Genomic DNA, 21,935 nt, shown 5'->3' with positions numbered 1-21,935 from the left:
TCCCCTTCCTCCTACCCCCTGCTCTGGCCTGCTTTGACTTCAAGGGGGGGCAGGCGCCCCGCTGGGAAAATCTGGAAATGAGGATCTCCCTGGCTGACTTTTTTTAGTGTGGGCACTGCCCTGCATCCCGCCTGCTGCCAAAATGACCTGAGCTCCCATTCCTAAACTCTGAGGCTGGGACCGGAGTGGGGCAGCATCACACCCAGCCACCAAGGGAGAGGCGATAATTGGCTAACAGGGGACAGTATCACTCGCCCACAGGGGAAGAGGCAGGGATTGGCCAGTGGAGGACCCCACCACACCCACCAGGGGAGAACTGGTGATTGGCCAGCAGCGGGTTGGCACCGCACCCACCAGAGGAGAAGTAGGGATTGGCCAGGAGAGGGAAACACCACATCCATCAGGGCAGGGGCGGGAATCGCACCACCATACCACTCCAGCCAAGCCACCATTTGTGCCTCTTCCAGCTCTTTATTGCTGTATGTCCCCGCTCTGGACATACAGAAGCTAGGAGAGCAAGTCACGCCAAACACATGCGTGTGCGGGGTGGGACCGAGGAGTGTCAGGGGCCTGAGAAAGCAGGCTGGGGGGCGGGAGGGCAGGGGAGCCACCCCAGCTTGGTGGCAGAGCCAAGGGAAAGGCCACCAACAAGGTTCTCTCCAGCCCCTTCTCTTGGGGGTGGAGGGCTGGAGACCCCAATACTGACCTGGCTGCAGGGGGTGGGGCAATCAGGCCCTCAACTCCCTCTTTCTTCTCTTTCCACAGCAGCCTGAACCCCCTCAAGATGAGTGTATGTAGGAGGGGACCGGTGAGGGAGAGATGGAGAATTCAGCCGATGGGACCCAGGCAGGCAAGAGAGGAGTGTATGAACAGAGGGGGAGGGCAGCAGGCAGACGACCCCCCCACCACCTACCAGTGGGTACCACAAAGGGGAATGGATTCTGGTTGCCGGGGTAACCGGTCTCTGGTGAGATCTTCCCTCCCCCCAGGGGATGGCCACAGGGACAGGTCACCTGGGCGGTCAATCCGAAGTCGCAATGGAGACTGTGCAGGAGAGTGGACACCTGGGACGGGGGCACTGGGCGGCCCGACTAGCTGACCCGGTACGTAGAGGTGTTCTTGGGCTCTGTGCTGGGCACACACCAGTCTCCCGCCTCCTGGATTGTCTGGTAATGGCGCCAGGCTGACTTGTTGTACACGGGCAGTCGCTCCACTGAGTCTGTGGACAGGGCCTGAGAGGGTGGCATGAAGGGAACAAGTGGGGGACCGGCTTCAGGTCTGCCCTCCACCACCTCCCTACAGCCCCCGGCCTCTGCTCCAGCATGGCTTAGTGGATAGAGCATGGACCTGGGAGTCTGAAGGATGTGGGTTCTAATCCCAGCTCTGCCACACGTCTCTTGTGTGACCTTAGGCAAGCCACTTGACTACTCTGTGCCTCAGTTACCTCATCTGTAAAATGGGGATTAAGGCTATGAGCCCTGTGCGGGACAGGAACTGTGTCCAACCCAATTACCTTGTATCTACTCCAGTGCCTGTCACACAGTAAGTGCTTAACAAGTACTATAATTATTATTATTAATTGTTTTGTGCGTGTTTGTTGTCATATTGAACTCTCCCAGGCGCTTAGTACAATGCTTTGCACACAGTAAGCACTCAATAAATACAATTGAATGAATGAATATCTACATCAGTCATGGGGGCACAAGCACCACCCCAAATGTTTTTGGGAAGTGTCACCAGCCCCCTCCCTGCCAGGAAGTACTTAATAATAATAGCAACTGTGGCATTTGTTAAGCACTTACTATGTGCCAAACACTGTACTAAGTGCTGGGGTGGATACAAGTAAATCAGGTCGGGCTCAGGCCCTGCCTCACATGGGGCTTGCAGTCTCAATCCCTATTTTACAGATGAGGAACTGAGGTACAGAGAAGTGACGAGACCTGTCCAAGGTCACACTGCAGACAAGTGATGGAACCGGAATTAGAAAACATGACCTTTAGACTCCCAGACATGGGCTTTATCCATTAGGCCATGCTACTTTACTTCTGAGTGCTAACACTGGGTGCCCTACCCCTCTACCTGGGACCCTGGGGCACTGACAGAGATGGGGTACTCAGGACAAGCGGAGGCCAGAGGAGCAAGCTTCGCCCTCCAGATAACCTACCAGCAGGCATCTTCTGGGCATCTCCTAATGTCCACACAGTGGGGCATCCCAGATGGGTGGGGTTGGGAGTCCCAGCAGGCAACTGGAGGGCACCGGCCCTTGTCCCGATTTGCTGGTACTATTAACCTGCCCCCACGGTCCACCCAGGAAGCCCAGGGGCTAGACAGCAGCAAGTTCATCCAGTACTGTTGCCCCAGCAACGCCACCCACCTCAACTCCCTGGGGTCCCACCCACCTTCAGGTAGATGACAGCATCTGTGCCGAAACCCTCCATGGAGAAGAGCTGCAGATCCCCTTGAAAGTACTTGGCGTAGAGGCGGGAGATGGGGAGGCCGTAGCCAAAGCCAGCCTGGGGGCAGGCAGCTGGTTAACGGGAGGACCGGGCGAGGCACGGACAGGTAGACGGGCTGGGGGAGGCTGGGCAGGAGGGCTGAGAGGGGTGTTGAGGGGCATCTGGGAAGGGGGAAGGGCAAGACCCCCCCAAGGCTGGGGATGTGGGGAAGGGAGATGCTGAGATACAGAGACCAATAGGGACAGGGAAGATCCGGAGAGAAATACAGGGATACTCGGAGACCCCGGGGGCCGGAGATGTGGAATGGGAAAAGGGTGGGAGGTTCGCGGGGGTTGCTTGACTCACCAGGGGGGTCCCGCCGGTGCCCGGATGGGGCGTGGGGGCCGTGGAGTACATGTAGCTGAAAAGCCGGTCAATCTTCCGCAGGGGTACCCCGCCCCCCCGGTCGCTCATCTGATGCAGGATTGGGTGGGGGGTGGGGAGAAGCCAGTCAGTCCCCCCGGCTCCTCCTCCTGGCAGTCCCCCATCCTCCAAACCCAGGCGTCCCACCTCCCGGCCCCTCGCTCCCTCGGCTCCATCTCAATCGATCAATACGATTGATCGACAGATTGACGAATCTCTCTGTCCAGGTCACCTACTTTGATGGACAGGTCTTCCTCACCCAGAGCCACCATCACTTTGATGGGTGGAAGGGTGGGGCTGGAATCATGCATCTCCACCGTTGCCCGCATGGCATTCTAGGGGGAAGGGGAAAGGAGGGTGTCAAGGGCAGTCAAGATTCCGCATGCCTCTCCCTCATCCCTCCCCGCCCCTCCTGGGCCCGAGTTGGTCCTGGTCACCATCAGACAGTCACAGGGGACTCACCTTGAAGAGCTCAAACAGCATGTGATAGAGGTGGGAGGGGACATACACCATGTGGATGGGCTGCTTGGGGCTGGAGGCTGCAGGGGGAGAGGAAAGTCAAGGGTTAAGGGTTAGAGAGCACCAGGGGAACCTGGAAAGAGGCCATGTCATCATCCCCCTGCCTCTGGGGAGGAGTAATAATAATAATTCTTAATTATGGTATCTGTTAAGCACTTACTATGTGCTAGGCACTGTATTAAATGCTCAGGTGGATATGAGCAAATCGGGTTGAACACAACCCCTGTTCCACCTGGGGCTCACAGCCTCAATCCCTGTTTTATAGATGAGGTAACTGAGGCACAGAAAAGTGAAGTGACTTGCCCAGGGTCACACAGCAGACAAATGGTGAAGCTGGGATTAAAACCCATGACCTTCGACTCCCAGGCCTGGGCTCTATCCACTAGGCCATGCTGTTTATCCCCGCACAGAAGTAGAGAGGGGAAGGGAACGGGGAAATGGAGAGTCAGTCAGATAGTCAAACATATTCATTCATTCAATCCTATTTATTGAGGACTTACTATGTGCAGAGCACTGTACTAAGCACTTGGGAGAGTACAATATAACCCAGTTGGTAGACACATTCCCTGACCACAAGTCTAGAGGGGGAGACAGATGTTAATATAAATAATATGACAGATATGTATCTAAGTGTATCTATGTACCTAGACAATGACTATGCCCTCCTTCAAAGCCTTATTGAAGGCCCATCTCCTCCTATTATCCCGTATCTACCTCAGTGCTTAGAACAGTGCCTGGGACAGAGTAAGCGCTTAGCAAATACAGTAATAATAGTAATAATAATAATCATGATGATGATCTCCCAGAGTCCCCAAACTCACCATTGATCTCCTGGATCTGTAGCTCGGGAGAGGCCATGTAGTATTTATCACACAGGAGCTTAGACATGTCATAGGCATCTGAGGGACAGACAGACAGAGGCAGGGACATACAATGCCCCCTGGGTGCCTGGGTCACCGGGGCTCAAACCAGGGGCACTGCCAGGGTGAAGGGTGGACTCACACATGACCCATTTGCCAGACGGTGCATCTGCACAGGGAGGGGGTGGAAAGGGGGTGCTCGGGAAGGGATGCCAGGCCAGCACCAGGCACCCCTCTGCCACGCGGGCAAGGCAGGGTCTGCTGGGAGTCAAGGCTGAACCCCCTGGCCTCCCAGGGCAGACCAGATGGGGGGAACACTCCTCAGGGTGGCACCTAGCTGGGCCCACTGTTTCAGCCGTTAGGCTTGAGGCTCATCTGGGGACCCCAGGAGGTCCAGATGGGTGGCGGGGGGTGCATTGAGGGTGAGACCAGGGCCTACAACACCTATTGCATGATCCAGTCTGAGCCAACGAGGGAGGCCCCCTCTCTCTTGGCCCCCTTGGCTTGGCAGCCAATCAGAATGAAGGCTCTGTGGCCTCACCCCCGTCCTCCCAACTCCATCCCCCACCCAACACTCCACCTTTCCCATCCAACTCCCACTCACCTTTCACCACCTCACAGACATCGCAGTTTGGGTCAATGCTGCCAATGTGTTTGGGGTGGGCGGGGTTGGTGCTGCCATCAAAGATCAGGGCTGTCGGGGGTAGGGGTGCAGGTGGAGTCCGGCCGGCTCCCGACTCCGACCCCTGACCCACCCCCATCCCATCCCTGCCCTCCAGGTTCATCCCCAACCCCACCCCTGCCCCCTAAACCAGCCTTCTGGCCTGCTGCTGGGCCCCCAGGCCCCACCATCCTTCACCCACCCTCATCCCCCCATGGACCATTCCCACCCTGCCCATTCTGCCCCTGGGCCCCGCCCCTTGGGGGGGGGTCAGGGACAGTGGGAGAGGGGCTCACTGTGCTGGTTGATGAGCATGCGGATGGATATACGACTCAGGTAGAAGCGGTCCAGGAAGTACTGGATGTTCTGGTTGGAGACGGGGTCGTCCCCGTAGGCCTCCTTGTACTCCAGGACGCCCTGGGCCATGGTGGGCACCACATCATTGTGCCGGTTGCGGATGGTCACCAGGGCATCTGTGAACCTGGAAGGTGGGGAGGGCGACATTAATAGACATTAATGGGGGTCTGGGCTTCCCCCAGGCCCAGTGGGGACCCTCCCACTCCCAGTGCCTGCCCTACTCACTGGCTGAGAGTACGGTGGTCCTCGGGGTCTCTGTCCAAGAACTCCATGATGTCCAGCAGGCTCTGGACGTACCTGTAGGGACAGCTCGGGTTGACTCTGACCCTCCCGATCTCCTGCTCCAGAGGCCCACGGCAGGAACCCCATGGGCTGGGGGGCACGGAGCCAGACTTGGGGCAGCTGGGAGGATAAGTTGGGGTGCTCTTAGGTAGTCAAAGGATGACTATTATTGGCTTCCACTGCCCAGGTGAATGCCCTGCCCCCAGAGAAGGAGAGGTGAATTGGCGGTGAGGATACCCTCTGCCTGAGTTCACCCCCCCTCCCAGTCTGAACTGATGAGAGAAGCCATCTCCCTCCCCGGCCCTTGGCTTGGCAGCCAATAAGAATAGAGGCTCTGTAGCCTCACCCCTTCCCCGCCCCCACTAGCACGCCACCCTCCACTTTGATTAATGAGGCTAACCTTGGCAGGGTTGGGGGTGGGCAGTGAACAGCTGCCAAAAGCTGGATCAGCTGAGGCTCAGGGAGGGGCTGGTTTGGGGCCAAATCGAGGCTCTGCCCCCTGCTCTGGTACGGTTGAGTGGAGAGGTGTCTGACAGAGCCCTGGGACGAGGTGGGGTGGTGGGTCGGGGAGCCTGCCCGGACATCCTCTCCTCAACACCAGACCCAAGGATGGGCCAATGTGGGTCAGCCAGGGGCCCACCCAGGGATGGCTGGATCAGAGCCCTCTCCAACCGGAACTGGGGGACGCCGAGGGGGATGGGCATGGAATTGCCCCTGCTTGGCCCCAAGCCCTCAGAGACTGCGGGCTGGACTTCCCAAGCTCCTTGGCTCCAGGCCGGGTTAGCGAGGATGATGCCCATCACATGGGCACTGAAGCAAAGCAAAGTTCCCGGAGCTTACGGCTGCCAGCCTGTTGGCCCCCGGGCCCTCATAGGGCCAGCAACTTCTGTGCTCCTCGCTCAGCTCTGTTCTCCTGGGAATGATGTAGTCCATCTTGGGATATTCATTCATGCGACTGTATTTATTGAGTGCTCACTGGGTGCTGAGCATTGTACTAAGCACTTGGGAGAGTACAATATAACAACAAACTGACACATTCCTTGCTCACAACGAGCTCAGTCTAGAGGATAGTGGCTCGGGAGTACACTGGAAAGGCAATCCCTGGGGTGAGCTGGGGCCGGCTCCCAACCCCACAGGGGCAGTGGGCCTCTGCCCTGGCCCTAGGCAGATCCAGGTTACGCAGATCCCGAATGCCACTGAGAAGCACAGGCTGGCATGGTCCGTGGCATTCCGGCTCCACCACTTGTCTGCTCTGTGACCTCAGGCAAGTCATTTTTCTTCTCTGTCCCTCAGTTCCCTCATCTGTAAAATGGGCATGAAGACTCTGAGCCCCCTGTGGGACAGGGACTGTGTCCAACCTGATTGCCTTGTATCTAGCCTAGCACTTAGAACAGTGCTTGGCAGAGAGTAAACACTTAACAAATACCATAATTATTATTATGGGGCCAATCAACCAGCTCGTCGCTCACCACCCACTGGGCACAGCCAGCCAATCAGGGCAATCGATGTAAACCTGTCCCTTCTAGGCTGGGGGGCCACGACCCTGGGGATCAAGGTGTTTCACCCACCCTGAGGAGCAGGAACTGCCTGCTGGGTTGGTTCGAAAAGAACCAAAGAAACAGTGTGGCCTAATAATAATAATAATGATGGTATCTGTTAAAGGCTATGTGCCGAGCACTGTTCTAACTGCTAGGGTAGGTACATGGTAATCAGGTCATCCCACGTGGGGCTCACGGTCTCAATCCCCATTTTACAGAGGAGGTAACTGAGGCACAGAGAAGTTAAGCGGCTTGCCCAAGGTCACACAGCAGGCAAGTGGTAGAGCTGGGATTAGAACCCATGTCCTCTGACTCCCAAGCCTGTGCTCTCTCCACTGAACCACGCTGCCTAATGGAGAGGGCACAAGTCTGGGAGTCAGAAGCCCTGGATTCCGATCCTGGCTCTGCCACTTGTCTGCTGTGTGACGTTGGGCACTTAACTTCTCTGGGCCTCAGTTACCTCATTTGTAAAATGGGGATTTAGTCCTCCCTCCAATTTAGACTGTGAGCCTCACGTGGGAAAGGGACTGTGTCCAATCTGATAAACTCGTATCTACCCCAGCACTTAGTACAGTTCTTTATACATAGTAAGTGCTTAAATACCATTAAAAAAACAAAACTGCTCCCCTTCTCTTGGGTAGCTGATCAAGTGAAAGGGGATTCTGGGAAGGCTGACTTTAAAAAGCACTCCATCAGCATTCTCCTTATTACCTGTCCTCACTCTCTTCCCACTACACCCCAGCTCACACTCTTTGCTCTGCTCTAGCTAACCTACTCACTGTGCCTCATTCTTGTTTCTCCCGTCACCACTCTCTTGCCTGTGCTCTCCCTATTACCTGGCAACTTCCTCCCACTTTACATCTGCCAGATCACAGCTCTCTCCTACCTCTTTTAATTTCACCTCCACCAGTTGGCCTTCCCTCAATAATTTCCCGTCTCCCCACCTTAAACCTCCCATTACTGCCTTTACAGCACTTCCACGCCACCTGAGCTCTTAAAAGTACTCACAAAACTCTGCGGCCCTTAAGCCCATACTCTTGCCCATCCTATTAAGCACTAATTCTTGACCACAACCTCTTTCCCTTCTTCCTCTTGTAATTTATTTAGTGCTTGTATCCCTCACTAGACTTGAGGGCAGGGATCGAGTGTACTAACTTAACTGTACTCTCCCACGTGCCTAGCGTAATGCTCAGCACACCCAGGCCCTCGGTGAATACTACAGATTGGTTGATCTCATAGAGTGCCTCGTAAAGGCAGGTCCTAAACTCCCACCTCTCCTCACTCCCACAAGATGCAGTTGGTGGTACATCACCAGAGAGGGTAAGAGGCTATCCTGGGGTCACACAGCTAAAGCTGTCTGGGGGTGGGGCAGCTAGCTTCCCCTCCCTTCTACGTCTTTTTGGCACTTGGCTCTGTGACCTTGGGACATTTGATATTTGCCCCACCCTCAACCCCTGAGCACCTACGTACATATCCCCCCACTAGACTGCAAGCTCGTTGTGGGCAGGGAATATGTCTATGTACTGTATTCTCCCAAGTGCTTAGTACAGTGCTCTGCACACAGTAAGTGCTCAATAAATATGATTGAATGAATGGATAAATTATTTATGTCTGTCTCCCCCTCTAGAGTGTACGCTAATTGTGGGTAGGGAATGTTTGCTAACTCTGTTGTATTGCACTCTCCCCAGTGCTTAGTAAAGTGCTTGTGCATTGTAAGCTCACAGTAATTCCATTAATTAATTGATTGACTGATTGGAGGACTCGGAAGATCAGACCTCCTACTTTCTCCTCACCGGACAACCGACAAATCAACTGGTAAGCAGTGACCCTTGCGGTCATTCACTTACATAAGTCCACAAACCACAGAACTGTGGACTGGACACCAGGGTCTAGGACCTGTTCACTGACCGTAGATTCTAGTAAGGGAGGCAGGAAAGAGCCTGTAAAGTTGGGTAGAGATCGGACACATTGGGAGGTGAATATATAACCTGGATTCCTGAGGCAGGAAGTGCCCTTGAGAGGTCAACTTGTCCATTCCCTGCTCGGCACATAGTAAGCGCATAACAAATACCATCATTATTATTCATAACCTTAGAGAGGTTTTTGTTTTTATCATCATATTTGTTAAGCACTTGGGGAAATAAAAGAGAATCAGGTTGGACCCAACCCTTGGCCCACACGGGGCTCACACTTTTAATCCCCATTTTCCAGAGGAGATAACTGAGGCCCGGAGAATTGAAGTGACTTGCTCAAGGTCACACAGCAGACAAGTGGCGGAGCGAGGATGAGAATCCAGGACCTTCTGAATCCCAGGCCACTCTATCCACTAGGCCATGATGTTTCTCACAAGGTTGGCCAGTACCACGGCTCTGAGGCCCTTTTGCAATCACTTAGGGACGATGATTTTCCACCAAGTCACGCCGCCTCCCGGGTCTTCCCAGAGGGCAGGCATGCGGCAACAACCCAGCTCTGGAAGAGAAGTTTCCAAAGCCTCCACCTCAGGCAGTTTTGTTTTGTTTATGGTATTTGTTAAACACGTACTGTGTGCCAGGACAGTTCTAAGAACTGGGGTAGATACAAGTTAATCAGGTTGGACACAGTCTTAATCCCCAGAGATTAGGGAACCGAGGGACAGATAAGTGAAGTGACTCGCCCAAGATCACACAACAGACAAGTGGCCAGGATGAGAACCTAGGTCCTTCTGACTCCCAAGCCTATGCTCTAATCACTAGGTGGTCTCAGGAGCCCAAATGCACCTGGTCTGAATGATCAACATCTAAAAGTAAAAAGCACTGTGGGTTGTTGACCTGCCTCCACCTAGTCCCCGGATTCCCTGGGGCCTGATTCCAGGAATGGATTATCTGGTGGAAAACTGAGAATCTGGGTTGGTTTCTCTCAAACTATCACCTTGTTTTCTCCAACTGAGAAGCAGTGTGTCCTAGTGGAAAGAGCACGGGCCTGGGAGTCGGCAGATCTGCTATCTCATCCCACCTCCACCAACTGTCTGCTGTGTGACTTCAGGCATGTCATTTTACATCCTCTGTGCCTCAGTTACTTCATCTGAGGTAGTTGACCTCAGCATGGCCATGGCCAGAAACAGCATGGCCTAGTGGCAAGAGCACAGGCTTAGGTGTCAGAGGATGTGATTCTGATCCTGGCTCTATCACTTGTCTGCTGTGTGATCTTGGGCAAGTCACTTAACTTCTCTGTGCCTCAGGGACAGCATCTGTAAAATGGGGATTAAGACTGTAAGCCCCATGTGGGACAACTTGATTACCTTGTATCTACCCTATCATTTAGAACAGTGGTTGGCACATAGTAAGTGCTTAACAAATACCATAATTAATATTATTATTCATCTGCAAAATGGGGATTAAATCCTCCTCGCTCCAATTTAGACTGTGAGCCCCATTTGGGACAGGGACAGTTCAACCTGCCGAGTAAGAGCTTAACAAATAACATCATTATTATCATTATTATTAACGAATCCCCTGTACAAGGGCTAATGCCCCAGGCTGAGCATTGGGGTAGATCCCCTCTAGACTATCAGCTCATTGTGGGCAGGAAATGTGTCTATTGCTGTACTGTACTATCTCAAGTGCTTACTACAGTGCTTTGCACACAGTAAGCACTCAATATATATGATTGAATGAACTTGTATCTACCCCAGTGCTTAGAACAGTTCTTGACACATCATAAGCGCTTAAAAAAATACCATAAAAAACAAAACAAATGCAAAACTTCTCAGACCAGGCCCAAGGATCCACTGTCCTCGGCACTATGTATATATCTGTAATTTTAATTATTGTATTGATATCTGTTTATCTGTATTGATGTCTGTCTCCCCCCGCCAAACTGAGAGCTCGTTGTGGGCAGGGACTGTCACCGTTTATTGTTGTATTGTACTTTTCCATGCGCTCAGTACAGTGCTCTGCACACAGTAAGCGCTCAATAAATACGACTGAATGAATGAATGGCCTAGCGGGAGGAATTGGGGCAGGGAGTCAGGAGAGCTCTGCCCCTGGCCTGCTGAGTGACCTTGGGCAAGTCACTTAACCTCTCTAGGCCTCATTTTCTCCATCTGTCAAATAGGCATAAGATCTCAGCTCTCCCTCTTAGGCGCTGAGTCTTGTGTTGGGGGAGGACTGGAAGATCTGGTGATCTCCCATCTGCTTTATCCCTCAGTTTAGTTCTTGGCACAGGGTCAGCGCTTAGCAAATACTGTCACTGTTACTATTATTATCAGCCAGCCCTATCCACAAGGTCAGGCAGTGGGAAGATGACCATGGGTCCCTCATGGTTGAAATCAGTCACCCTAAAGAAACTCGGGCATCAGGGCTCAGATTATGAGCCCCATGAGTAAGAGGAACTGTGTTTAAATCCCAACTGTGTACCCCAGTGCTTAGAACAGTGCTCTGCATACAGTAGGCCTTAATAAATGCTATTACTACTACCGGCAGTTAAGATAAATTAGCCATCAAAGAAGTTAGGTTAAATGGAGAACGTATTCCTAACCTCTGTAATTAGGCACTCATGTATTTTCATTGATATAATCAACATTTATTCAGCTATCGCGATCCTGACATATCTGTACAGATGGCTCTATTTCTGGCTACTACTTGTTCTCTCCTGGCTCTTCCTTTTCCTCCAACTATTTGTAATCAATCAATCAAAAGTATTTATTCAGCACTTATTATGTTCAGGGCACTGTACTAAGCACTTGGAAAAGTACAATATTGCGTGACGGTGGAGAGATGCAAGAACCGGTGCCCAAGAGAGGCTCCAGATAACAGTGATCCACCTGGTTGGGGGCAGTCCTGGCCTGGAGGCAGAGGGATGGACAGAGTGAAGCCAGGATTATGTAAATCCTCCAGGGTTTTCACTGGGTCCTGCCCTGCCCCCTCCCTGCGTTGGGAGATCTGTGGTTCCATTGCCAGTAAGATAATCGATTGGTTGATTGATTAATGCTGGGATAGATGGTTGTGACCAAGTATTCCAGAAGCCACCATCTCCAGACACCCTCCTGCCCCACTTCCTATCTCCCCATTATCCCTGTTTCAGAAGGAGACCTGATTTAGAGCTGAGAAGCAATGTGGTCTAGTGGATAGGGCCCGGGCCTGGGACTCAGAAGGACCTGGGTTCTGATCCCGACTCTGTCACTTGTCTGCTGTGTGACCCTGAGTAAGTCCCTTCATTCCTCTGTGCCTCAGTTACCTCATCTGTAAAATGGGGGTTAAGATTGTGAGCCCCATGTGAGACAAGAACTATCCAACCCGACTTGCTTGTATCCACCCCATTGCTTAGGACAGTGCTTGGCTCATAGTAAGCACTTAACAAATGCTATCATTATTATTATCATTATTATTTGCACACTCCCGTGTCTAGGGGCTCCTGGCTGGGTCCCAGAATTAGTGAACGCTCATTGGTGAGTGGGACAGGGATTGTGTCCGATTATTATTATGTTGCATCGGTCCCAGTGCCAAGTACAGTGCTTAGCACATAGAAAGTGCATAACAATAATAATAATGATATTTGTTAAGAGTTTACTTTGTGCTAGGCATTGTTCTAAGCACTAAGCATAACCATAAGCATTTCATTCTTATTTAGCCTGGTTTTGTTTTATGGTACTTAAGTGCTTACTATGTGTCAAACACTGCTCTAAGCACTGAGGTAGGTACAAGTTAATTAGGTCAGACACAGTCCCAGGGTAGTGGCTTTTAAGCATTCAATCACCTTACCTCCTCCTACCTCATCTCATTACTCTCCTTCTAAAACTCAGCCCGCACACTTTGCTCCTCTAATGCCAACCTCCTCAATACAACTCGATCTCATCCATCTTGCCGCCGACCTCTCACCCACATCCCGGCTCTGAAACTCCCTCCTTCCTTGTATCTGACGGACAATTCCTCTCCCCACCTTCGAAGCCTTATTGAGGGCCCATCTCCTCCAAGAAGCCTTCCCTGACTAAGCCCTTCATTCCTCTTCTCCCTCTCCCTTCTGTGTCATCTTGACTTGCTCCCTTTATTCATGCCTCCTCCCAGTCCCGCGGCACTTTTGCCCATATCTGTCATTTATTTATTTCTATTAATTTCTGTCTCTTCCCCTCTAGACAGTAAGCTCGTTGCGGGCAGAGAATACGTCGGCTAGAGTGCTATAACGTACTCTCTCAAGCGCTTAGTAATAATAATACTAATTGTGGCATTTGTTAAGCACTTACTACATGCCTGACACTGTACTAAGCACTGGGGTGGATACAAGCAAATAGGGTTGGACACAGTTCCTGTCCCACATGGGGTTCACAGTCTCAATCCCCATTTTCCAGATGAGGGAAGTGAGGCCCAGAGAAGTGAAGTGACTTACCCAAGGTCACACAGCAGATAAGTGGTAGAGTTGGGATTACAACCCATGACCTTCTGACTGCCAGGCCCGTGCTCCATCCCTTAGGTTATGCTGCTTCTCTGCACAGTACAGTGCTTTGTACAGTGCTCTGCACACAGGAAGCGCTCAGTAAATACCTTTAACTGACGAGGGGGCAGGGTGGAGAAGGGTTGTGCCAACTGATGCTCAAATGGGGCTGGAACCAGGGGCCCAGTGGGCGGGGGCAAATGATGAATGGGTGGGGCTTGGATGAGGGTGGGCGGGACTGAGGAGGTGGGCTTGGCCAAGTGGGCACTGACCAGCTCTGCACCAGCTGCACGGAGGGCGTCCCCAGCACCCGATCCGGCAACAGGTTAATCTCCTTCATGATGTTGGCGAGGCGCACGGGAAGCTCCTGGCGCAGGAACGTGAAGGACGTTTTCTCGCAGGCATTGCTGGAGCCTGGGAGAAGGAGGGACAGAGGATGGAAGGGTGACCGCCATCAGCCCAGAACCCCTCCACAAAGTCCCGTTCCCTCTCTACCGACACACCCGAGGCAGCCTCTCCCCCACTAGTCAATTTCCCTATGGAGAATTTCCAATTTGGACCAGATGAATGGGGCTCACAAATCAACCAGGACTTAGTACAGGGCCCGGGGCTTAATATAGTGTCTGGCATAAAGTAAGCGCTTAACAAATAGCATCATTATTATTTCTTTTCCTCACTGTTGGCTGGAAGGGAGGAGTCTGGTGGAGACCCTTGGCCCAGTACTAATAGTAATAATAATAATAATAGTGGAATTTGTTAAGCGCTTACTATGTGTCAGGCACTGTCCTAAGTGCAGAGGTAGATCCAAGGTAATCAGGTTGGACACAGTCCATGGCCTATGTGGGGCTCAAAGTCTTAATTCCCATTTAACAGATGAGGGAATTGAGGCACAGAGAAACGAAGTGATTTTCCTAAGGTCACCCAGCAGACAAATGGCAGATGCAGGACTAGAACCCAGGTTCTTCTGACTCCCAGGCCCGGGCTCTGTTCACTAAGCCACCTTGCAAGAAGCTAGGATCTCTAAGCATGTTGTTGCCTCCATGCCAGGGAAGCCCTTTGGGGAGTACCCAGCCCACCTGATTATCTTGAATATACCCCAGCTCTTAGTAAAGAGTCTTGACACACAGTAAGCGCTTAACGAGAGCTATTATTAGTTTTATTATTATGGCTGTTATTATTCACGGTATTATTTTCCTAGAGCTCAGAGCCAGGTCCTGGCCCAGCCCCGAGGGGAGAGGCAGGGACAGATGGAGAAGAGGGGATGGAGGAGAAGGAAGCGGTAATGGTGGAAAGGAAGCTGCCTGGTTCCCAAGTCCCCAAATCTGTGGGATCTGGAGACAAGCTGTCTGATCATCACAGGCCAACTGTGCCCATCCTCTGCCCCATATGGCAGGGCAAGCACGGCCTGGCACAGATGCCACTGCCCAGAACTGTCCGGCTGCCAAGGAGTTTGGAGGCTCCGAGGCTCAGCTCTCCCCACCCCCAGTGAATAACCCGCCCGTGGTGCCCAGCTCGGACTGGACCTCGCTGGAGGGAGAATTTCTTTTTTTAATTCAATGACATTTGTTAAACCCTATGTGCCAGACCCTTTACTAAGCGCTGGGGTAGACACAGGCTAATCAGGTTGGACACAGTCCATGTCCCCCCTTGGGGCTCACAGTCTTACTCCCCATTTTGCAGATGAGGTCCCTGAGGCTCAGAGAAGAGATCTGCCCTGATTTCAGCATAACAGTTTAGATGTGGCCTTGCCCGCAACGGGTCCAAGAAGTCCAGACCCGGAGTCCTAGAAGCTCCTGGAGGGAAGACCCCCCACCCTCAACCCTGCTTTCACCTCCCCCTCCCGGGGGCCTTCCCAAGGAGAGATAGCAGAGCTACAAAGGCCCCAGGAGTGGCACCTTGCCAGGCTCACCAGCTGCTGAGCCCTGCCAGGGAGGCGGGTGTTGGGACGCTGAGCGGACCCAACAGGTGCGGACTCCCGACAAGCCCGCACGATGCCTGTTTCATGCCCAGCGCCTGGTGCCATGTAGACCAGCCCGGGGCAGGACCCGGCTGGGGCTGAGGGGATCGCGGGCAAGGGGGCCGAGGGCACAGGGGCACGAGGCTCCTTTAAGGCCTTCCCCTGGCTCTCCCCGCCCTGCAAGGAAGACTGCCAGGCTGCACAGGGGAAGTCTGGGAGTCAGTGCCTGCGAAGGGGGAAGATTTGATCTTCAGGTGTCCTTGCTCCCGAAGAGCAGTTTACAGAGGGAATTGGGGGGGATGGGGGCAGGACTGGCAACCTCTCCCCTCCCCCACATCCGCGCAAGTCACTTAACTTCTCCGTGCCTCAGTTACCTCATCTCTAAAATGGGAATTAAGACTATGCACCGCACGCGGGACAACCCGATTACCTCGTACCTACCCCGGCGTTTAGAACAGTGCTTGGCAAAGAGTGAGCGCTTAATAAATACCCTTATTATTACCATCATCATCATTATTATTACCTCCCTCCCATCCCAATCGTCACCCCCTTCTCCCTTAGTGAATTATTCCCCCCCTTCCTCGTCCCTACTCTCCAATCCCAGTAACGGCTCTGCCACTTGGTAGCTGTGTGACTGTGGCCCAGTCACTTCACTTCTCTGGGCTTCAATTACCTCATCCGTAAAACGGGGATTAAGACTGTGAGCCTCACGTGGGACAACGTGATGACCCTGTATCTACTCCAGCGCTTAGAACAGTGCTCCGCACATAGTAAGCGCTTAACGGATACTGACATTATTATCAATAATGATGCTGTTAAGCGCTTCTTGGGTGCCAGGCACTGTCCTAAGCGCTGGGGTGGATCCAACCAATACCCCCACTCGCTGATTCCTGCGCGTCCCCTCTTGTCTCCCCAGATTCTCATTAACCCTTTCTCTCCCAAGTCCCATTTCTGGCCCGGGCCCCTCCGGGGGTGGCACCCCCATTAACCCCTTCCTTTTCAAAGTTTGCCTCCAACTGTCTCCTCCTTCTTTCACACCCCTCCTTAGGTGCTATGCCGCCCCCCACCATAGCAAGCCCCTCCCCAACTCCAGCCTGTGTGCGTGTCCAGCATGTGTGTGCCACCTCCCTATTAACCCTTTCCTATCCGGACCCGCCCAATAGCCCTTCTAGATCCGCCGCCCATCCTTCGCCCCCCACCCCCGCCCGGCCTTCTTCTCACCCCTCCGCATTAACCCTTCCCCCGCCCGACTCTCCCTGACCCTCCCCGGTACCGAAGTCCAGGAACTGCTTCATGGACAGCGGGGACGGGGAGAACTTGCTGAAATGCTCGATGTATTTGGGCGCCCCGGCCAGGGTGGCATTCTTCCACAAGGCCCGGACCCAGCGCATGTCGACGACGACGACCTCGATGGAGGGTCCGCTCCGGGCCCCTGGCGTCCCCGGCCCCCCCGGCTCCGGCCTGTCCAGCGCACTCCTCCGGCCCCTGTCCGTCCCTTCCCTCGCAGCCAATCGCCGCCCCTCTCCGTCCGACCGCAGCCAATGGGATCTCACAAACAACTTCTCGCCAGCCAATCCGAGGGCGCTCCGGCACGTGGCTTTACCGCCTCCCGCCTCTTTAACCGCATCCTCCCCGCCCCCGGCTCGCTACGGCGCTCCCCTCCTCTCCGAAGCCTCCCTCATCATCATCCTCACCATCATAATGATGGCATTTGTTAAGCGCCTACTATGTGTCAAGCACTGTTCTAAGCGCTGGGGGGGGGGGGGGGGCCGGATACAGAAGCAGCGTGGCACAGTGGAAAGAGCCCGGGCTTGGGAGTCAGAGGTCATGAGTTCGAATCCCGGCTCTGCCCCTTGTCGGCTGGGTGACCGTGGGCAGGTCACTTCTCCGGGCCTCAGTTCCCTCATCTGGAAAATGGGGATGAAGACTGTGAGCCTCACGTGGGACGACCTGATGACCCTGTATCTACCCCGGTGCTTAGAACAGTGCTCTGCACATAGTAAGCGCTTAACAAATACCAACATTATTATTATACAGGGCGATTGGACCGTAAGCCCGTCAAAGGGCAGAGACTGTCTCTATCTGTTACCGATTTGTCCATTCCAAGCGCTTAGTACAGTGCTCTGCACATAGTAAGCGCTCAATAAATAGCTATTGAATGAATGAATGAGCAGGTTGTCCCACGTGGGGCTCCCAATCCTCATCCCCATTTTCCAGATGAGGTCACTGAGGCACAGAGAAGTGACTTGCCCAAAGTCACCCAGCTGACAAGTGGCGGAGCTGGGATTAGAACCCACGACCTCGGACTCCCAAGCCCCTGCTCTTTCCACTGAACCACACTGCTTCTCTATCATCATTATCATCATCATGCAGCATGGCTCAGTGGAAAGAGCCCGGGCTTGGGAGTCAGAGGTCATGGGTTCGAATCCCGACTCTGCCACTTAGCTGTGTGACTGTGGGCAAGTCACTTAACTTCTCTGGGCCTCAGTTACCTCATCTGTAAAAGGGGGATTAAGACTGTGAGCCTCACGTGGGACAACCTGATGACCCTGTATCTACCCCAGCACTTAGAACAATGCTCTGCACATAGTAAGCGCTGAACAAATACATTATTATCATGGTATTTGTTCAGCGCTTACTATCTGCCCGGCACTGGGGTGGATACAAGACGAGTGGGTTGGATGCAGTCCCTGTCCCACAAGGGGTTCACAGTCTCAATCCCCATTTTATAGAGGAGGAAACTGAGGCACAGAGAAGGGAAGTGACTTGCCCAAGGTCACACAGCAGACAAGAGGATTTGGAATTAGAACCCATGACCTTCTGATTCCTGGGCCGCTCTGGCTACTAGGCCATGCTGTTTAGCCGGCCCAGTCCCGAATTTGACATTTCTAGGTAACCCCCGGCTACACCCAGGTGCTCTACCCACTCCCAGAACCCCACCATTAAACCTTGCATATGTCGGATTCCTCATAAAGTCCTGCTCACTACCAGGGGTGGTAGCTATTTATTACCCTATTTATTTTGTTAATGATGTGTATATATGATTTTATTTATCTTGATGATATTGACGCCAGACTACTTGTTTCATTTTGTTGTGTCTCCCCCGTTTAGACTGTGAGCCCATTGTTGGGCAGGGATGGTCTCTATCTGTTGCCGATTTGTACATTCCAAGCGCTTAGTATAGTGCTCTGCACACTTTCTCTCTCTCCCTCTCCATTTAGCATGAGAAACAGCATGACCAGGGGCATCAGGGCACATGTTTTGTTTTTTGGGTGTTTTTTTTTTAAAAAAGGTATCTGTTGCGCACTGACAACGTGCCATTAACTGTATTAACCACTGGAGTAGATCCAAGCTAATCAGGTTGGACAGAGTCCCCGTCCCACCAGGGGCTCAAAGTCCTTAACGTTGTATTCCAGATGAGGTAACTGAGACCCAGAGAAGTGAAGTGACTTGCCCAAGGTCACCCAGCAGGCAAGTGGTGGAGCCGGGATTAGAACCCATGACCTTCTGATTCCCAGGCAATGCTTTATCCATTAGGCCATGCATGCTCCTGACCCCATCCTCAATATTAATTGTGGAAAGAGCACGGGCTTTGGAGTCAGAGGTCATGGGTTCGAATCCCGGCTCTGCCACTTGTCAGCTGTGTGACTGTGGGCAAGTCACTTCACTTCTCTGGGCCTCAGTTACCTCATCTGTAAAATGGGGATTAAGTCTGTGAGCCCCACGTGGAACAACCTGATTCCCTTGTGTCTACCCCAGCGCTTAGAACAGTGCTCTGCACATAGTAAGCGCTCAACAAATACCAACATTATTATTATTATTATTATTAATTGTCCTCTAGACTGTAAGCTCGTTATGGACAGGGAATGTGTCCACTAATTCTGTGTACTCTCCCAAGCACTCACTACAGTGTTCTGCACATAGTAAGCACTTAATAAGTACCCCTGATTGATTGTTAAGCTTGCACTCTGTGCCAAACCCTGTTCTAAGAGCAGGGATTGATACAAGATAATCAGGTCAGACACAGTCCCTGTCCCACTTAGGGCTCACAGTCCAAATAAGAGGGAGAATGGTCATTTAATTCCCATTTTACAGGTGAGGAAACGGAGGCACAGAGAAATGAAATGGCTTGCTTTCATCACAAAGCAGGCAAGCAGTACAGTAAGGATTAGAACCCAGGTCCCCTGACTCCCTATCCAATGCTCTTTCCTCTAGGCCACACTGTTTCTCAGCTGCTCCCCAGGAGGGAAGAGGTGCATAGGGGAGAGCGTGGGAAGGAGATGAGAATGGGAGGCAGGCAAGTGTCTGTATCCACTGGGTCCTTGTAACCTGCAGCTCAGGATTTCTGAGAAGCAGCGTGGCCTAGAGGATATTGCAGGAGTCTGGGAGTCAGAAGGACCCGGGTTCTAATCCCAGCTCCTCCACTTGTCTCCCGTGTGACCTTGGGCAAGTCATTTCACTTCCTCTGTGCCTCGGTTACCTTAGCTGTACAATAAGGATTAAGACTATGAACCCCGTTTGGGACGGAGACTGTTTCCAACCTCATTATCTCGTACCTACCCCAGTGCTTAGAACAGTGTTTGCCACATAGTAAGTGCTTAACAAATACCATAATTATTATTTATTCATTCATTCAATAGTATTTATTGAGCGCTTACTATGTGCAGAGCACTGTAGTAAGCGCGTGGAATGAACAAGTATTATTGAGAAGCTGTGTGGCCTTGTGGAAAGAGCACGGGCCTGGGGGTCAGAGGACCTGGTTCCACCACTTGTCTGATGTGGAAAAAACCTTGGGAAAAATACTTAACTTCTCTGTGCCTCAGTTACCTCACCTGTAAAATATGGATTCAGTATCTGCTCTCTCTCCTATTCAGACTGTGAGATTCTTGTGGGACAGGGATGGGGTCCAACCTGATTATCTTGTATCTACCCCAGTGCTTGACACATAGTAAATGCTTCACAGATACAATAAAAAAAAATCCCTCTGCTAATAATAATGATGAGGATAATACTTATTTTGGTATTTTTTAAGCACTTACTGTTTGCCAAGCACTGTAATGAGTGATGTGACAGATACAGATTATCAGATTCATAGTCATAGTCTTCTGTCCTACACAGGGCTCATAATCTAAGAGGAAGGGAGAACAGGTAATTTATTCCCATTTTTACGATGAGGAAACAGAGGCTCCGAGGGGTTAAATCAAACAGTCTGTGGGATTTATTGAGTACTTACCATGTGCAGAGCACTGTACTAAGCACTTTAGAGAATCCAAGAGAATAGTTGGTAGGCATGTTCCCTGCTCCTAGTAAGTTTACAGTCTAGAGGGGGAGACAGACATTAATAGAAATTATAATAATGATGGTATTTGTTAAGCGCTTACTATGTGCTAAACACTGGGGCATATACAAGGTAATCAGGTTGTACCATATGGGGCTTACAGTCTTAATCCCTATTTTACAGATGAGGTAACTGAGGCAGAGAAGTTAAGTGACTTGCCCAAAGTCACACAGCAGACAAGTGGCAGAGGCAGGATTAGAATCCACGATCTCTCACTCCCAAACTCCTGCTCTTTCCACTAAGCCACTCTGCTTCTCAATATAAATAAATATGATTAATAAATAATATAAAATGTATAGCTTATTATGAGAAGCAGTGTGGCTCAATGGCAATAGCCCGGGCTTGGAAGTCAGAGGTCATGGGTTCGAATCCCAGATCTGCCACTTGTCAGCTGTGTGACTGTGGGCAAGTCACTTCACTTCTCTGGGCCTCAGTGACCTCATCTGTAAAATGGGGACTAAGACAGTGAGCCTCACGTGGGACAACCTGATGACCCTGTATCTACCCCAGCGCTTAGAACAGTGCTCTGCACATAGTAAGCGCTTAACAAATACCAACATTATTATTATTATATGTGCTTTATAGCTATGTACATAAAAATGACAAGGCCACACAGCAGGCCACTAGGGAGAGCTTAGATTAGAACCCAACTCTCCTGACACCCAGCTGTGGTACAGGGACATTTTGTAACGATAGGTTTCCTAGCACTTCTAGGAATTTAGCAACTTCCCCTTTGAGTTCCCTCAAGATTCTTGGGTGGGTGCCATGAGGTTCCACTGAGTTGTTTCCATTTTGGGAAGCAGCAAGGCCTTATGAAAAGCACATGGGAGTGGGAGTCCTATGATAAACAGTGTGGCCTGGTGGATGCAGCAAGGGCCTGGGAGGCAGAAGGACCTGGGTTCTAATTCCGGCTCTGCCATTTGTCTGCCGGGTGATCTTGGGCAAGTCACTTCACTTCTCTGGGCCTCAGTGACCTCGCCTATAAAGTGAGGAATAAGACTATGAGCCTTCTGTGGGACAGGAACTGTGTCCAACCTGATTTGCTTTTATCCACCCCAGTGCTTAGGACAGTGCCTGGCACATAGTAAGTGCTTAACAAATACAATTATTATCAACTTGTGTCTATCCCAGTGCTTGGTACTGTTTATTGCCATTGTTTT

The 21,935-nt window shown here is 51.9% G+C and overlaps 1 protein-coding gene across 1 annotated transcript; it reads right to left on the bottom strand.

Moving 5' to 3' along the window:
* Positions 1 to 451: 451 nt before the first annotated feature.
* PDK2 (pyruvate dehydrogenase kinase 2) lies at positions 452 to 16,913 on the bottom strand. Its single transcript, XM_029074917.1, has 11 exons — positions 16,711 to 16,913; positions 13,753 to 13,894; positions 5,481 to 5,552; positions 5,195 to 5,379; positions 4,842 to 4,931; positions 4,199 to 4,276; positions 3,321 to 3,397; positions 3,095 to 3,193; positions 2,802 to 2,909; positions 2,400 to 2,513; positions 452 to 1,232 (listed from the first exon to the last, which is right to left on the bottom strand). Exons 1-11 carry the CDS (start codon positions 16,826 to 16,828, stop codon positions 1,092 to 1,094), a joined length of 1,224 nt encoding a protein of 407 aa, XP_028930750.1. The 5' UTR covers positions 16,829 to 16,913; the 3' UTR covers positions 452 to 1,091.
* Positions 16,914 to 21,935: the final 5,022 nt, after the last annotated feature.

This window comes from Ornithorhynchus anatinus, chromosome 11, assembly GCF_004115215.2.
Source record: "Ornithorhynchus anatinus isolate Pmale09 chromosome 11, mOrnAna1.pri.v4, whole genome shotgun sequence".
NCBI lineage: Eukaryota > Metazoa > Chordata > Mammalia > Monotremata > Ornithorhynchidae > Ornithorhynchus > Ornithorhynchus anatinus.
The sequence above is the reverse complement of the archived record's forward strand: the minus strand, read 5'-3'. Positions and strand labels throughout refer to the sequence as shown.